The sequence below is a fragment of the Lathamus discolor genome, chromosome 4 (genome assembly GCF_037157495.1).
Source record: "Lathamus discolor isolate bLatDis1 chromosome 4, bLatDis1.hap1, whole genome shotgun sequence".
NCBI lineage: Eukaryota > Metazoa > Chordata > Aves > Psittaciformes > Psittacidae > Lathamus > Lathamus discolor.
In genome coordinates, this window is record NC_088887.1 from 49,275,980 (window position 1) to 49,293,649 (window position 17,670).

Consider the following 17,670-nt stretch of genomic DNA (forward strand, 5'->3'; position numbering starts at 1 on the left):
CTTTGACTTCTTTGTTCTGGCTTTGGAAATATATGGTTCTATTTCAGATTCTTTCATGACGATGCTTTTCTTTGATATGCTTGCCTTTGTTCTGTATTTGAATACCAGTAAGGCCTGTTGCCAAGATGGGAAAGACAGAAAAGTAGTCTTTTTGCAGTATCTCAAAACAATTTCTGCAACTTTACCTATGCAGCCTTTGTAAATGGAACTGTTACATCAAGGAATAAATGTAATGTGGAAGTATAGGTTTCCAGACGGTATGAAAAGTATCTATCTAAAAATTTATTCCAATTTATGTACGTTTGGAGAGGATTTTCTGTTTGTTTACTGTACGACATGGGATGTTCAAACTATCTTATCCTTGGTATTGTTATTTAGTATCAAATAGCCTATACCAAATAAAACCAGAATGTATTTTTGGTAACTGAGGAACAGCAGGTTCTGGAGGGTTTAAAATAGATGACATATGATACCAAGAATAGCCTGATGCAGCTTAGCAGACCTGAGAAACTATTCAAAGAGCAAACCAAAATGGAGGGCACTTCTATATTCCATAGTTTCACTAACATCTATTTTGCTATTTTTGCTTTGTTTTGCTTCAAGCTTTTAATTAAGATTTCTTTGGCTTTGCTGACCCATTTCTACATTGTTAAAGGCAACAGAAAAGAGGCTGCCAGGATAGCAGAAGAGATCTATGGAATAGTTCCAGGTAAGGTACAAATACGGACACTCTAATATTTAAATGTATATTTGCTATAATTTTTCGAAGTTGAGGATTTAAATTATGGAGCTGCCATGAAATGAGGAATCTATTGCTAAAACCACAGGTGGATGTTTTAACTTGAAGTTCCTTCCATTTCTGGGGTCTTTGTGGTGGCAGTATGTGTTGGCATGATTTAGGTGTGCAAAATATGAGACACCAACAATTACTCAGCTAGAATGAGGACAACACTTGCTCAAGGCACTATGGTAAACAAGAAGATTGTTTTCGGAAGTAAGGCATTCTTTAGTGGGTGTTACATATGGTTTTACTAAATAGCCAGCTTTACTGCCAAAAAATATTTAGGAGAAGGTTTTAGCATGTTGATTTTCTGAGAGGAGATACTAGGAGGATATAACTAATGACTTTATGAGCCCAAGCCAAGAATCCCTGTTTTGTTAAATCAGATGTTAAAAATTAATATAGCTAAAATTATTCTGAAAATATATGGCATGGGAATATATTGTATTTAGTAAGCTATCGGGTAGGTAATTTATTTTTTTTTTTGTTTTCCATGTGATTTTACTCTTTCACGTTTCTGTCATGATAGTGAGTAGACACATGTTTGCGTGCCCGGTAATTCCACTAAGTAAAATTACACAGTATTTTAATTTTACTACCAATGAGTATTCTTACCAGTATTGTGACATCACAGATCTTTATGTGCCTCACTTGTTGGGCACCTGCTTTGTGATTAATAGTGACACCATGAACAGGCACATGAACGTGAGCAGAACATGGGTGGTGTGAGGTAGCCATCCAAAGCAGAGAGATTAAAATCTGGCCAAGAGAAATACTGCAGCAAAGCATTTTTTTACAAAGCCTTTATACACAGACATGCCTGGGTTATTAATTTATTTGCTGTTCTCTGTAATATAATTCCAATCATTTATTACTGTCATTTTTATCCAACTGCCTTCATGCAATTGTAGTCAGACATGTGGCAAACAGCATTTTTTATCTTCATGCTGGTTCTTATCTGATTGAAGTTTAGCAGACCACAACATATTTTTATCTGCAAGTTGCCATTTGCAAAAAGCCATTAAGGATAATCTTACAAAACATAAGATCATGTGATGCGGTTGCTGGGCATTATATTGGATTACAGGCGGACCTTCAGAGCCTTTTCTCTTTACAGTGAAGTAGTGCAGCAGCAGCAGCAGGGCTGCTTAATTTATCTGTAGACATTTAGAACGACACAGTGTTTTCAGTCATGTCACTCACACCTGGGAAGGGAAGATGTGCCATGTATGGGAACTATATTTGCCACATGTTTCAGGGAGGTAGGTTGCTGTGGTGAGCATGGAAGTATATAGCAGCATGTGTTTTCATGGTCAGGCATGTGTGTGCATACACATGTGTTGTAAAGGCATGTGATGTGTGCTTGCACATGCTACACGCATAAAAGGTTAAATAAGGCACTGTAGCTCTATTGCCGGACTTACATCTGGATCATCCTGGTATATAAGAGCCCTGGTTTTTGTCACTTGCAATGTCTTCTGACTTTCTGACCTAAGCTTGCCTATTTCGGACACCAGCATGATGAGGGATGAGGAAGTTTTGGGATGTTTTCAGGAAAGTGTTTCTCAGTTCCTACCTGTTTCCTGTTTCCATCATTCCACTTGGTGTCTCCTATTTGGTCCTTAGGAGCCTGGTCGTATCTTTCCATGCCAGCTTCCTGCTTTAGGATCCCAGGAACAGCTTCTTAAATAAATGGGAACAAAAGTAATAACTATAGTTAAAACCATAACCCCATGAGGTGAAGTGCATCCCAGTTCTCAGGTAACAAAAGGAAATTCCCTTGGCCAAGGCTGAGACCTCTGCTGTGTCCTTGATCTCAAGTCCCCAGGGACGTGTCAGTGCCTTTCATTGATTTCTTCCTGCCTCGCCTAACACCTGAAATGGAGATAAATCACCCTTTCCATTCTCTCTGGTGTGCAGCATAGCTGAAAAAATTAAACAAGACAGGGGTTTCAGATACAGTGCTCATGGGGCTGCTGTACAGCAGAGCATGAAAGCAAACACTGGTATTGCTTCTGTCCTGTGGCACTGTAAATACAGCTGGCCTTTGTAGAAATACTTTCTACATACTGTACCCTCATATGGTTATAAATTTTAATACAGGACAAGCAAATTTGCTTTCTACTTTTTTTTTTTTTTTTGCAGGTTTTTAACCTGGGACAACTTACCGTGCCTGCAGGGAGCTAGGCTAGGGAATTAATTTTCTTGGCAAATGAGTAGATTAAGATAAGAGAAAGGGCAAGCTAGCCTACATGAAGGAGTCTGAGCAGTTCAACAACTCAAAATGATTAAGGAAGGAAAGTAAAGCCTCAGGCAGGATTTATTTTTCCATGTCTTTTCTGAAACCTTCCAGTGAGAGGGAGAATGAAACCTGCTACCTGGTAGGATGGAGGATATTATTTATAAATTGACAGTTCAGGAAATAAAACTACCAGGGACATGCCAGAATTCTGTGTCTCCCTGCTATGAATCTCTTAACAGAATACAAGAGATTCTGGAACATGATTTGTGACGAAAGCTTCCTTCAAAAGATAGAGGCTGATACGGTTTTGAATAGAATGCCAGGGCTCTGAAGCCCCTGGGTAAGCCCCAGCAGCACTAAACTCATTGTCTTTGCTGAAGCATGTTTTTAGCTGGTTTTGAAAGTTCTGCCAAGAAGCTTTTTAGGTCCCCTCATGAGCTCCAGCCCCAGCTTTCTCAGGAGTGCTGTGCCCTCAGCTGCTCTGCTGAAGCCAATTCATCAGTTTCACCACTGATGCCACATTGATTTCTGTCCTGATCTGCATTTGCACCTAGCTGTTTTTTCCCTGTCTTTCTGGGATCTTTGCTGCTTACCTGAATTAACATTTATGCATTTGCTTTCAGGCAGCTGGGCTGACCGATCCCCTCTTCATGAGGCTGCCTTCCAAGGACGCCTCCTGTCTCTGAAAACCTTGATTGCACAGGTAAAGAAAAGGTTGGGAAGCAGCATAATTTCTTCTGAATTGCATCTCTGTGTTGATGAGCTGGTAATAGACTGCAGCAGGGCATAAGAATACAGTTGTATAAATAATATTATCCACATGCATGCCTTTGAGCGTGTATTGGTTTACTTAGTTAAGCCCAGCACAAAGACTGTTACAGCTTGTAGCTTGCTGTATCAGAAACAGTGATCCTTGGTCTCTTTCTCAATGACAAATCATGCAAATTGGGCTTGAGAACAGGGACTATATATATCAGCTGCTAAAAAAAAAAAAATAAAAATCAATAGAAAGCTATAAAAGTACATCTTGCTTTATCAAACAGCGAGCATGGTCTTACTCGAGAGAGATCTGTCAGATTGAAACCTTCTGCAACAAATGAAACCGAGAGTTGATGCAAAAGAGTGGAAGAAAGAATATACTAGAGAGGACAAGAAGCTGGATGTGGAAGTGGGCAGCTGCAAAGGGACAGGTTATGGTACTTCCTGCTTTGCCAACCATATTCCTTGCCACCTTTGCTTAAACTCAGTGCCCTCAACTGGCACGAATGCGCAACTGCTCCCCTCCCAGTCAGGACGACTGCAGGGAAATTAATTCCCTGAATGTGAGCTCTGTGACTTGGCCACCAGACTTTTTATATCCAAGGTAAATAACTTTTACCAGTGAAGCCACAGCTCGAATGGACAACGTCCTCAAGGAGTGGAGCCGCTGGGGTGAAAGCCTCCAGTCCAGACATCTATCGAGGCGTAGCTGCAGCTAGGAGGTTGCTGTTTACAGCCAATATTCTCCTCCCATTTCCTGATCCCTCTTTCCTTCACCTACTGATATCTGAAGTTTTTATGGAAAAGGAAGTGATGGAATTTGGGGATAATAAAAAAGAAGGCTTATTCATTCATGGCTTTGCTGGTTTTCTGACCTCTTGTATCTGCATTTATGCTGACCACACATTATCTTGTTAGTGGGGTATCTTTTTATACACTAGATGCCCCAATTATACACTGGAGAAGCACCCAGTGTTGTGGTTATACATCATTTAGTTAATCCACCCTTTTCTGAAGACATTTAATCTTGGAGAGGGGGATTAAGGTCCTTGCTGATTAAAAGGGATTAAGGCAGCAATGTTTGTAGAGACTGAATTCACCACAGAGAGCTGATGCACCACAGCTTGATAAATGTTGGGGCAAAGCTGTTCACAGAGCAGCATAATCATTGCTCATTGCTTCTAATATAGTTACAATACTAACCTAAAATTAAATGCAGAGCTATACTTTAGAGAGCATGTGAGTCACGAAGAAGTCTCTGCCATAGGGCTGTAGCTTTCAAGAGGACCAGTGAGGCTTCTGTTCCCCAGGGGATGCCTGGACATAAGGGGACAATGGAGCAATGGGGTTTTAAAAGAGGTCAAGAACTCACCAATGCCTGTTCCAGCGCCAAAAGAAGTTTGATTCTATGATTCATTTTTCACATATATTGAAAACGAGGTTTAACATGACCAATGTTTGGCAAACAGCTATAATAATATCTATAACTCAAATGGAGAATTTGCTCCAAAACAGTTTGCTGTTTTGCCCAAGATATCAGTACTTCATCTTTTGCTTGCAATGACCAAGTTTCAATAATTAAATATATATACACATACGAATAATGATTGAGAATAGGTCTCCTTTTCGAAAGTCTCTAGGAGATATTCCTTTTGAAGGGATATACTTATCATGAAGTTTGAGACATCTAAGCAATTAGAGAACGGAATGATCTCAACATTTTTTCAAGGTTTTATCTATTCCCCTGGCACTGATGGCATGGGAAATTTTTAGCGACAGCTTTTACATTAATAGTGCTTTCGTATGACTGAAACCCGATTGTTTTCCTATCCAAGAATATCTATCTTAAAGTGATTACAGTGGTTTCATTTAACGCTCATTGCATCTAGACTGTAGCTTTTTTACAGCGTTACATTGCTCACAAATACTTTTGCCCATCGCGTTTGCTACTGCTCTCCAAACAGTGCGTTGCTGCCATCTTGTGAGCTGTTTCGTTTATAGCACATCAAGTAGAGACCAATTATGTTACAAAATATAAGACATCACGCAAAAAACCTGAGCTGCTTCCAGGCCTGTTCTCACACATGGTTATAAAATCTTAATTACTAGGAGATTTAACTGCATTCTGGAGAAAATGCGTGTGACAATTGCGTTCTCCTTTGTGAATATGTTTGTTTTCTGTTTGTGCAAAATAGACCCAAGAACTGTCATCTAGGGAAATACCTGTAATAAAGCATTTGTAAATCACAGTTCTTTCTTCCAATGTAAAATGTTTCCTGGGTGGCCAAATGAGAGGAACTGATTCGTGGGTGGGATTTGTCTCATCTATCCTATGGATTTACCAGGTACTTACTACCTCTGAGTGAAACACACTGGCCACACCATATAGTCAGTGGAAGTATTTTTAGGACAGAATCCATCTGACCCACTAGAAACAGCTGGTTTAGCATGGAATGAATCATATCCTAGGGAGGCTTGTCTCCACTGAAGGAGACGATGGCTCCAGTAGAGCTGCTGATACCTGTGTCAGAGCCATCCCCATTCAGGGAGGTGAATTCCACCAGCTCTAGCTCCTGGTACTGGACTTAATAGCAAAGGTAATGCCACCCTTATAAGTTAAAGAAAAGCAATGCCTTTGCTGTGATTGACTGTGCATTGTCATAGAGGAAGAAGGCATAGAAATAGAAAGCATAGCTTGTCGTTGCTTACTTTAACCCAGTCACCTGCTGCTGTCTTTGGGCATGAGCACTGAAACACTGAACAGTATTAATCCAACCCATGCACCTCCCCTCCCCTGGATACACACCCAGTAATGTGGCTCTCCCCTGCCATGGTCTGACCTTCCTTTGCACCGAACATGGCCTGAGGGGAGACGTGGTTTGGGCAGTGCTTTCCCCTCATACCTCTTACCCTCCATTGCAGGGTTTCAACGTGAACCTGCTGACAATGGACCGTGTGTCGGCTCTCCATGAGGCCTGCCTCAGCGGCCACGTTGCCTGTGCAAAGGTGCTGCTGGAGAACGGCGCTCAGGTGAGTCCTGGGGCTGCTGGCAGGGATGCAGGCCCGTGGAGCAAGGATACTCCTTCCATCAGTAGGGATGTTGGATGGACTGCCTGGGTAGCAAGGCCAGGATGCAGATGGACAAAAGTATCTTGGGCAGAAACAGGGAAAAATAAAACAGTTCTCTGTTTCTGTGGGTGTCGGATTTGCCTTTCCCTAGTGGCTGCTTGGGTCACCCTGTTACTCTGTTTTGTTTTCTCTCTGTATCCGAAATGTAGTCATAATTGATGGAAAAGGAACAAGGTGAAAATAATCTTGAAAAACGACTTATCCCCTTCCCTCACCCATAATGATCACTGGAATCGCTTCCGTTTTTCTGTGGGATGGTTTAGAAATCTTGCATAAGTAAAAATAGGTGTGCTTGAAGCAATGACACATTTTATCTGCTAATAAAATAAGATTTTCCCCAGTTCAACTTGTTAACAGTGGAGATAGAGGAATGGATGAAATATATAAGAATATATTTCATTCAGCTTGGTTTTCAAGTACAATTTATATGGCAAGCACTGAGCAACACAGGAGCAGTCAATCAAGCTATCTGCAGAAGAAAATATATTAACTTCCTAAGCTGTATACCAAATTTAAATTCTTTAGAAAGATAAAAGGAAAATCCCTTTCTGCTCTGTTTTATTTATTTTTGGTATATTAATAATACTGTCTTTTTGTAACTCGGAGAATCATAGCTGAACTACCTGTTGGTTTCCTAAGAAATCAGCCTATTCCTGGTGTAATATATAGCTGTGACATTTTTGGTTTTTGCTTTCCCTCTGCTCTCTGTTCATAAATAAAGTCAACAGGCTGTTGTCTAACTTCTGGGAAAACATGTGCCATTCTGCTGCTCTCCTTTCTTGCTGTGTTCTTCTTTATTTCCATTTTTTTACCAAGCTACTTACTCCGCAACAACTATCTTTCCCATTTTACCAGTTAAACCAGTATCCAGTGGAGAGGAAAACCAGAGAAGTCAATTTTCCTCATCACTTATCACCTTTCTCATGTGTGGTTATCAGCTTGCCTGAATCGCTGGCCTGGTTGTGAAATGGTGCTGATTGAGATTCTCTAGGTGCCTCCAGCAGCTCCAGCCACATCTGCCAAATAAGACTGGGGAGACATGGGAGGTAGCATGTAATCTGTCTGAAATACAGATATTCCCAAGGCATTAGCTATTTCTTTCTTTTTGCTCTTCTGGAAGCTGTGCAGAATAAGGGATAGTTTAGATTGGCAATTAATATGAGGAGAGGAAGACCAACAAAGAGTCTGGGATCCGTAGTGATGGTGCTGTTGCAGTCGCAATTGGAGCTTTGCAATTTCAGGAAGAGCAAACCGCATTTTGGGCTCCAAAATCTGAACAGACAGATGTCTCTTATGCTGTGGTACCTAGTGTCACCCCATACCATGCTGGCTTGGCTACCTCTTGGCCCTGTCATAGAATCATAGAATGGTTTGGGTTGGAAAGGACCTAAAGTTCATCTAGTTTCAACCCCTCTGCCATGGGCAGGGACACCTTCCACTACACCAGGTTTCTCAAAGCCCCATCCAACCTGGCCTTGAACATTGCCAGGGACGGGGCAGCCACAGCTTCTCTGGGCAACCCGTGCCAGAGCCTCACCGCCCTTACAGTAAAGAACTTCTTCCTTCTATCCAATCTAAATCTTCCCTGTTTAAGTTTGAACCCATTACCCCTTGTCCTGTCACTACAGTTTAGCCAGGTCTGTTCTCCCCAACCCCTGTCTTTCCATGAAGGTAAGCAAGCAGAGAATGCACCAAAGAGCAGGGGCTGCCTCCTCCAGTGTACCTGCCTAATCTGCAAGTGCAGCTTCCTGCGGGTGAATGTGACCTTGCGTTGGCAGAGACTGAATCACTGGAAACGGGCAAGAGCTGGCTTGTAATTGTGGGAAAAGCACCTTATGAGAAAATGAGTTAACTCACACAGCATTGCAATCAAGTCAATAGTTCAAACGAACAAAAACCAAAATGTTATGTAGGAAGGTATCAACTACGGGTGGTCCGCTGCTAAATTACCCATGATTAACCAATACATTTCCAAACGATACTCCCTTTCTCTGCTTTAAAGGCAAAATACTTTGGTTGTTAACTTCTATGAGCCAAGGTATTTCTACTCTGTATTTCCAATCCCTTTCTGATGCAGCTGAGTGCTTGCACAGGTAGCAAAGTTCTCCAACTTCCCTGATGGCCCTGGAGTTCTCCAGCCTTTCCTCTCCTGTCTCTTTCCTCTTCTCCCTGTTTTGGAAGTCACGCAAATTGCTGTGTGCAATAATCCATTGCCCTTTTCCAGTGTGCCACAGAATTAAAGACATGCAGATTTGCTGCATAAATTGCCTCTGGGGGTTTGCTACATAATTAAACATAGCAGCCGCAGTGCTGTGCACAACGCAAGCCAGGAACTGTGTGGTCCCAGACAATGACAGATGGTGGCTCTTGCCAGGTCTTTACATCAGAGGTAGAGGAAGGAAATTCATTCCCTCTTACATGCACCCATACACACCCATGCATATGAACACAAATGCTTTCAAGCTCCTTTTCTGTTTGGCATTAACACTACGTTTCCATGAAAATTCGTTCTGCTGGGACAGTGTTTTCAAGTGAAAGTATTAAGTGTAAAGTAAACGTTTTTGTTTAAAAACAAGGCCATTTCCATCAGCGCTACTCTGGCTTTGGGTTGGTGCAAACAAAACAGACATGAAGACACTCTAGTTCCCCACACTAAAAAAAAATAAAATATTAAAATCTGATTTTTTCTGAAGAAATCTGGGAGGATCATTGACAGCAGGCAGTGTTACTGCCTCATGGCACTAGCTGTCTGGGAAAGAGGGCAGCCCTCGCAGGAGAATGTTATATATGTTGTGCCACAACATATAACTCTGAAAGTTGTTAACAAAATCTGTCCTGAAATTAAACAAGACAAGCATCTTTTCCTATTGTATTTCTGGTGTGCACAAGAAGCATGCTGCAAGGGCGTTCCCCTTAAATTGGATTATCCTGAGCATGTATTGCTGTTCCAGGTCAATGCAGTCACCATTGATGGGATCACTCCTCTGTTTAATGCTTGCTGCAGCGGCAGTGTGGCCTGTGTCAACATGCTGCTTGAATTTGGAGCCAAGCCACAGCTCAGGAACCACCTTCCTTCACCCATTCACGAAGCGGTCAAAAGAGGTAATGTTCAGGCTTTGAGTGAAGCTAACAGTAACTGAGGAATACATCTTTTGTTGATGTTAAAGTATTTTTAAAACCCCCAACTTGTCCATACTGGTGCAGTTGAATAGACTTAGCTTATTCCCAGCTCTTCTGCCTCAGTGGTTGTAATTGGGGTGTATTCTGCTCTGCAGCACTTCAGTCATAGCTGCTCTTCTCTCCACAGGTCACAGGGAGTGCATGGAGATCCTTCTGGCCCATGAAGTTGACATTGACCAAGAAGACTTCCAGCATGGGACCCCGCTCTATGTGGCTTGCACATACCAGAGGACAGACTGTGTCAAAAAGCTTTTGGAGCTAGGTACACCTGGAAAAGGGGCTAAGGGACAGCTATGATGGTGTGAGACAGTGCTGCTGGTCTCTCCAGGCTGCCTCGCCACTGCAAACAGTGTGGGTTATTCCTGCAAGAGGGGCTTGTGAGCCTCATTTCAGGCTCCCAAATGAGACTGGGAGTCTCATTTCAGGCTACTGAAAATTTCACCTGCATTCAAGATTTTATCACTTCCTCAGGAAAGAAAGCCCTAATTACAGAGACCTCCCTGAGACTGTCTGAATGTGAAAATAAAATAAATACTTCTAGTTTTCTAGAATGACAACATGAAGCACAGGCAATGCTGGCTAATACTAGTGACCAGAATCAACTCGTGATTATGATAAACTGCCATGCTAAGCACTTCTCAGGGATGATGAAGACAGCAGTAAAGCTGTTTGAAAGAATAATCATTGCAGGTCCAGGCAAAGTCTATGAGCTAGCATAAATTTTTGCTGTCAGTGTGCATTAGCTGACCTGCTCAAAATGGGGCCCCTCCTAATGCCTGCAGAGCCTAGGGCAAGCATGTCGCTTGCTGTGCTCCCAGAGTTATTAAAATTCAATACCTAAAGAGTTCCTCTCTCCTCAGTAATTGAATTAACATAATCTATGTTAGATTTTATGTTATTAACAAATTTACAGGGCATATGGTGGGCTTTGAATATCCATTGGGTTGGGGGTTAAACTGCTCAGTACTGTCCATAGCAGGCAGAGTTTGGTGGCTCAGAGGACTTTTAAACAGCAGGTATTTGACCCGCTAATTTTTGCACTGCTGCTATTGAAGAAAATGAGGGAGGTCTGTGTGCCATCCATTCCCCTTCAGTTATTGAGGCTACAGGTGGAAACCAGCCCGTTATGTATGTTCAGACAGTTCCTGCTGCATCCCAGATCTAACCACACACTCTTGTTCACTCAAGGAGCCAATGTTAACATGGGGAAGCGATTAGATACCCCCCTCCATGCAGCAGCAAGGAAATCAAATGTGGAGGTAGTCGTCTTGCTGGCAGACTATGGTGCTAACCCAAAATGCAGAAATGCCGAACTCAAATGTGCCCTGGATCTTGCCATACCCAACAGCAAAGTGGAGCAGGCACTTTTGCTTCGGGAAGGTAATAGTTTCCTTTCTTCTTTTTTTTTTTTTTTTCCCTTTTAAGTAAAACAACATTTATTTCTTTTACCTGAGTACATTGTCTTAACTGCTTTTATAAGTGATGCTCTATATAAGTTCTCTTGTTTTCTCTACCAATTTCAATTCTGCAGCACGTGACACACAAATGAGTGAGAGATCTCTGTTTTGCTGCTAAATCTACACCAAGTGTTAGGGTTTCGGTGGGTAAATTGGTTAGTTTTTCTGTGCTTTTCTTTTTCTGTCTTCTGAAGCAAAATCATATGTATTTACCTATGGGACTTTAAGGATTAAAAGCTGCGATAAGAATTCATTCATAGGTAACTTGTCCCTGCCCATGGCAAGGGGGTTGGACCTAGATGATCTTAAGGTCCTTTCCAACCCTAACTATTCTATGATTCTGTAATTCTATGATAATATTTTAGTACCACTATCTTGTGTTCAGCCTAACATCATGGCTCAGTGTCCTGCTTCCTGCAGAAAAAGAAACATGAACATGGGTGCCCTCACTTGCCAGGAGAAAGCAGAGCTATTTGCCCGGTGACTATTCAGCTTCATGTCACAGAGCTCTTCCATGTGGTTCAGTGGGTTGCAACCCCAGCACAAACCAGTAGTGCTTCTTGCAGCTTATTTTCAGTCTCCCTACAACTATTTTTCGAGTGTGCTGGAAGAAACTTCTGAGCAGAAATGAATCTAGATCTTCTTGTGCCATTTTCACCTGCACCACATACATCCAGAACTAGCAATATCCCTGGGATATGGGCATGCTGAATTATGTCCCCCCTCTCCTCTAGCCTCTGTGTTTCCCAGCTCACTAGTACCCTGTTAGCTGATGTATCACTCCCTGGGGCTTTGTCAACATGGCAGGTGAATGGTGCTTCCTTGTGCAGGCAGCTTGCCACTTTCCTGAGCCTGCTTGCTCCCCACCAAAGAGCAAAGCATGATGTGCATAGAAAGCCTGCTTCCAGCTGCAAAATAGCTCTTGGATGGTAAATTAATACTGTCAATGTTGCACATAGGCTTTGTGTCGGCTGTCTGCACACAGGTGGGTTTTATGGAGGAAATGAAACATTGGCTTAATATCCTCTGTCCTACTCGTTTTCCCTGTGGCTTTTCATGCAGAGCTTTAATTTGTCATGTCTAAAGCCTCCTGGGAGGACTTTTGCTTGAATGCTTCTCACCTCTTGTAACTTCTGTCCTTGCATCTGAGATGTTCAGGGCTCAGCAACAGCAGGCTGTGCGAGCAAAGGCCGTGCTTGCAATTGTCCTGCTCCAGTTGCCCTGCCTGAAGGAGAGTTAGTGTAGGTAAAGAAATATCCCAATATTAATTATTTTATCTTCATGAACTCCTCCTCCCTTACAGCCAGAGGAACTATAGGGGCACGTCAGCTCACGCTGGCTCTTCACTTTTCAGAAATTCAGTTTCCTCATTTTCTTCACCTGTCCCTTCAGTTCTCTGTCAGGTACTTTGCAGCTCTAACATCTGCAACTGCCTTTCCCCCATATTTCTGTGTTTTCTGAGGTCCTTCTGTTTGAAATAAGCATTCTCAGGTGGAAAAGTTTTCCTTCTACTCCCTGACTTTTCTGCTGCAGTTAGTCTCTCTTTAATTGCTTCTCTTCCTAGCTATTAAGTGATGTGAAATATGAAACATTTCTGTTTTCCTAACTGCTTTGGGAGATGGAAGCTTCTTTCTTCACTTCCAGTGACAGTGGTACAAGACCTCTTTTCTAGATATCCCATATTTTTCTATCAATTTCTGCTCAGAAGGGGCATTATCAGCCTGTTTAAGCTTCTATATTTTCCTGTAGTAAAAGCATAGGTCACCTGGAAGATATAAGTACAGGGTTTTAAGCACACATCTCTACCCATTGCTTGTCAAATACTGCTGTGATCACTACTGCTTGGCCAGAAACTGGAGGGGCAGGGCTGAGAGGGCTCAAAAAACTGAGTATGTCTGAGTAGGAGCAAAGTTTCAACCTGGAGCAGCTCCAGCAAGAGGAAAGCAAAGTGGAGGCAGGGACACATTCACTAGCAAGTTGTATTTGCCCATGCAAGCATGCAGTTGCAGAAGCAATGGAGCCTTATTCCCAGTGGGTTTGTGCCTGCTGTGCCCCTCACCTGACCTGTGGTGGGCTGGGGGCATCTGCCTCATCATCCCATGGGGAAGCCACCAGGGCAGCACAGCTGCCCAAGCTGGCCTCACCATGGTCCCAATAAGTCCTCTGGCAGCTTTCCTACCAGCGGACTCTCCAGTGTTTAACAAGAGTTTTTCACATGCAGCAACCTTTCCCCCAAGGCAAGGGAAGGGCAAAATGACCTCTCATCTTTTATTTACTTAGCAATGAGTTAATCTTTTTCTTTTATTTCACTCTTTGTGCCTTTTTGCACAAAACTTTAAGAGACTTTCTGTCTTTGAAAGATAGAAAATCAGACTTAATTAGAATTGGATGATAAATTATTTTGAGAAGCACTGATAGACTGACAGACATACATAAATATTCTGAGACAGTGTGGTCACGTAAAAAAGCTGCAGGCACCTGCTGAGACACAAGCAGTTGGTGTCTCTGTATATATGAAAAACTAACTGTATTTGCCATGTCCACCCAATTATGGCTGGTCCTCACCGAGCACCTCTGCAGCTCCCTGTAATGACTCCTCTCTTTTTCCTCATGAAAGCACTGGGATTTTTCTTATATCTTGAGCAAGGGCTATGCACCCTAGTGCTCTCTCTCGAGTGCAGACACTTTAATGGTATTTTAAGCTTTTGCTCAAGAAAAGATGCAGAAGAGCCTAGCCATGCATGCAGAAAGAGGTTTTTAGTGCTTATAGTTTTCAAGTCACTAAACCAACTTTGACAACAGATATTAAATATGAACAATAATATATTTAGATCTCCCTGACTTCAGCAAGTCATTGGGTAGTGCTTGATAGGATTTGTAAATCTGGCTGGTGTTTGTTGCTTTCTGACTTATAATGGTGGTGGGGTTGGGGTTTCCTGTTCTTTGTTTTTTTCACCCCAGGTCCTGCAAGCCTTGCCCAGCTGTGCCGGTTGTGTATCAGAAAACGTCTGGGTCGGTCATGTCTATATGCAGTCCGCAAGCTGCACCTGCCTGAGCCACTTGAGAACTTTCTCCTTTATCGATAAGTCTGTGACTATCTTTACACTGGAAAAGAAAGAGGAACAAATGTTTGTTTACTCCAAAATCATTATATCAAAGAAAAAAAAACATACAAAGACATCATTTATTTTCTCCTGTGGGTACCAAACATCAGCTTCTGCATGACAATGCAAATTGAAAAAAGCTTTTCACAGATGGAATGATATGGACATTGTTCCCTCACGGTCTATTGCCACATCCACTTATGCCAGCCCAAGAAGGTGTAGTACATGAACAGCTAGCTCACTTGACATGTGTTTGTAGATGCACATGCACACATCAACCCACAGACAGAAGTTTCCCCTGTATTTAGTGTATATTTGTTTATGTAGTATCTGTGCAGCTTCTTCCTCTTGTCTATCCAATCTCACTGTCAAAATCGAGTTAGTGACTGTTATTCTTCCATTAGTGAGAGAAGGAAAGCCCAACATTTACCATATATAATATATTGCACATCTTTTCTCAGCTTTGACTTTACATCCTGACATTTTTTTCCTATAATCTAGTGAGGTTGTAGCAACTTCCAGCAGGCTGTGGCTATGCAGCCACTGTACATCTGCTTGCCTGGAGCCCAGCTGCCCCGAGCACTAACACCTCTTGTCCTCTGAAGTTCAAGTGGTGTTACCAAAGCAGGTGTGGGTGTTTGAAATAAGGCCACAAAAATGTGTGGAAGTCTTAAAAAGCCCTCCATCTCTTCTAAAAATATCCCTCTAATGCTCTGGAGATCTGCCTGTGTTTATTCATTACATGAATAATTTTTCCTGCTTAATTCAAGGACAGAACTGCAAATGTTTTCATAAGCACTGTAGGTCAGCTTTCAATGTCTGTCCTTGGCAAGACTTAGAGAAAACCAAATAAAGGAGTTGCTGCTCTTTTAGGCTGTCTATGCTTTGACATTTCTCAAGTCCTCAGACTGTAGAGCAGGACAGAAGCAGGGCCTCTAGGGATAACTGCATCACTCATGTTCTCCTTGATGAATATTGCTCACCAAGCTTGCCTGCTTTTTCATCCCTTAGAATCATTGTTTCTGTGATTCTACTCTAGAGTGTTTCATTACCTCCCTAGGAGAAGGAATTTTTATAGTGTTCTGACTTCGCCTGTTGTGGTATTAGTTTAAATGTCATCAGGGTTAGCAGTCTGGACACAGCAGAGCTAAAAATGTATCCTTTCAGGTGAAAAATGTGGGATCAAGTGACTCGTGCAACGTCTGTGTGGCTCTGTAAAGGTCTGTTCATTTGCCCTTTGGTGTTCTGAGGGGAGAAATGTTTCTTCAGATCTGAGTTTTCATAAAATTCTTCTGTGAGAAAGGTCACAGTGTTTCACTAGTTGTAGTAAAAGTAGGGTTAAAAGGAGAGTCTGTCTCCGCTTAGCCCAACTTCACAAGTCCAAGAGGCTGATTATGTGTTTTCAGGCTCTGAAGTGTAATGGCTTTTCATTATGAACTAGTATGCATGCTGGTACCAATTCTCACTGACCGTACATCTTAAGTCAGGGAAAATCGGGCTGCTGGAGCCTGAATATGGGCCTGGATTCCAGCAGCCTTTTAGTTCCTGTTCTTGCTTCATCAGCAGCCACCTCTCTGGTTCAATGAAGAGATTAATCTCTTAATTTCCCCATGACAGCTTCCCTCTCTGAGAGGTAGGTCTAACATTTCCTGTACTTTCTTATTATTAATTCAGCAGAAGTAAGATAAACTGTGCTCCCAGAAGTTCGGGAGACTGGACCTACAATGCTGCAGCCAAAAATGAATGTAGAATTCAGTCTGTGTTTTCACATATTGAATGCTATCTGATGGCAAGAGACATTGTCCATAAAGTTGTCAGTGACATGAATGACCTTATATAGCGCAGTATATCATGAATCTCAGGGATTTGAACTCTAAATTCTCAAGAGTCTCTGAAAATCAAATACTACCAAGAAAGAAATGTCTATATTAACCTGATGTCAGCAGATCTCTCTCAGTCTTCACTGCCAGCTCACCTGCTCTGCTTATAAGGTGGCAGTCAGGGCACCATCCTCTATCTAGATAGAGAGACAGAGGCTCAGCTGTGTGGGTTGTCAGACTTGCATTGCAATCAAAGCAGCTAAGGCAATTTATGTGATCTATTTCAGAATTTGTAATACTGAATTGGTTTCCTACTGCAATATCAGTGAAAGCAGTATTTCACTTGCAGAGGAATTTAAATAGAAAAAATGTATCTCTATTAAGGAAACACGAAGTCTATTCAGCTTCTCAGGTTTATGGTAAGCAGCAGCAGAAGCTGCTCTATATTTATTGCTGATATTAGCTTCCCATCAAAAAATCACCTCACCTTTGCTTCTTCCTGGAGACATCATTCTTCCTGAAATTCTGTGTATCAGACCATCTGGGGGAACAGAGACATAATAAATTGGAAGAGAAGCTCGGAAGTCCTGATGTTAAGAAATTTCATCAGAAACTTTACCTAGACTTTCTTGCTCTGTTTTAAAAGATTGAGTTACCCATTTCATTCTCATTGACTGTGCTTTGTTTTGTAACAGTGCAAGGAAATACTGGTGAGGAAATAACTGGAGGAGGTATTTGATTTTTTTTGCAGCTATGCCATATTATGTAAGGATAGGGAAAGACTGGGACAGTTTTCTAGGAGACTTCTGAGTCTTGTTGGTGATTTTTAAGAATGTGTTTGAAAACCATCTCCCAGGTGTGGATGCAGCTGCTTTTTCCCAGGAGGAAGAAGGGCCAAATAATCTCACAAAGTTTCTTTCCTACAAAACAGGTGATGTCTTCTCAGTCGTTCTAAGGTCATTGACAGAAAACAATTGTTTGGCTAAAATATGTGGGTGTTTTTTTTCTGGAAACACAGACATTTTTCTGTGCTATAATATCCACTGCTATACCACATCCCTTGCAGTTTATCCCCAACAACTGCCACTACTACCTACTTCGGTGAAAAGTGCTGCACATCTCAACAGGAATGATTACACAATATGCTGGCTATTGGAAAAGATTTTCTGAACTATGAACACTTACTTACTCATTCTGA

General features: G+C 42.0%; 1 protein-coding gene across 1 annotated transcript; it reads left to right on the plus strand.

Annotated features, from left to right (window-relative positions):
- Positions 1–516: 516 nt before the first annotated feature.
- Positions 517–14,671, plus strand: ASB11 (ankyrin repeat and SOCS box containing 11). The gene is made up of 7 exons (XM_065675731.1): positions 517–709; positions 3,647–3,726; positions 6,705–6,812; positions 9,863–10,013; positions 10,219–10,353; positions 11,280–11,471; positions 14,510–14,671. Exons 1-7 carry the CDS (start codon positions 532–534, stop codon positions 14,632–14,634), a joined length of 969 nt encoding a protein of 322 aa, XP_065531803.1. The 5' UTR covers positions 517–531; the 3' UTR covers positions 14,635–14,671.
- The last annotated feature ends 2,999 nt before the right edge of the window (positions 14,672–17,670 follow it).

What these genes read in the sequence shown, in the direction of transcription:
- ASB11 (XM_065675731.1), top strand. Translation starts at nt 532, where the DNA reads ATGGAGGGCACTTCTATATTCCATAGTTTCACTAACATCTATTTTGCT. An exon ending in GATCTATGGAATAGTTCCAG is followed by an intron (nt 710 to 3,646) that starts GTAAGGTACAAA and finishes ATTTGCTTTCAG; the next exon opens with GCAGCTGGGCTGACCGATCC. An exon ending in TGCTGGAGAACGGCGCTCAG is followed by an intron (nt 6,813 to 9,862) that starts GTGAGTCCTGGG and finishes TTGCTGTTCCAG; the next exon opens with GTCAATGCAGTCACCATTGA.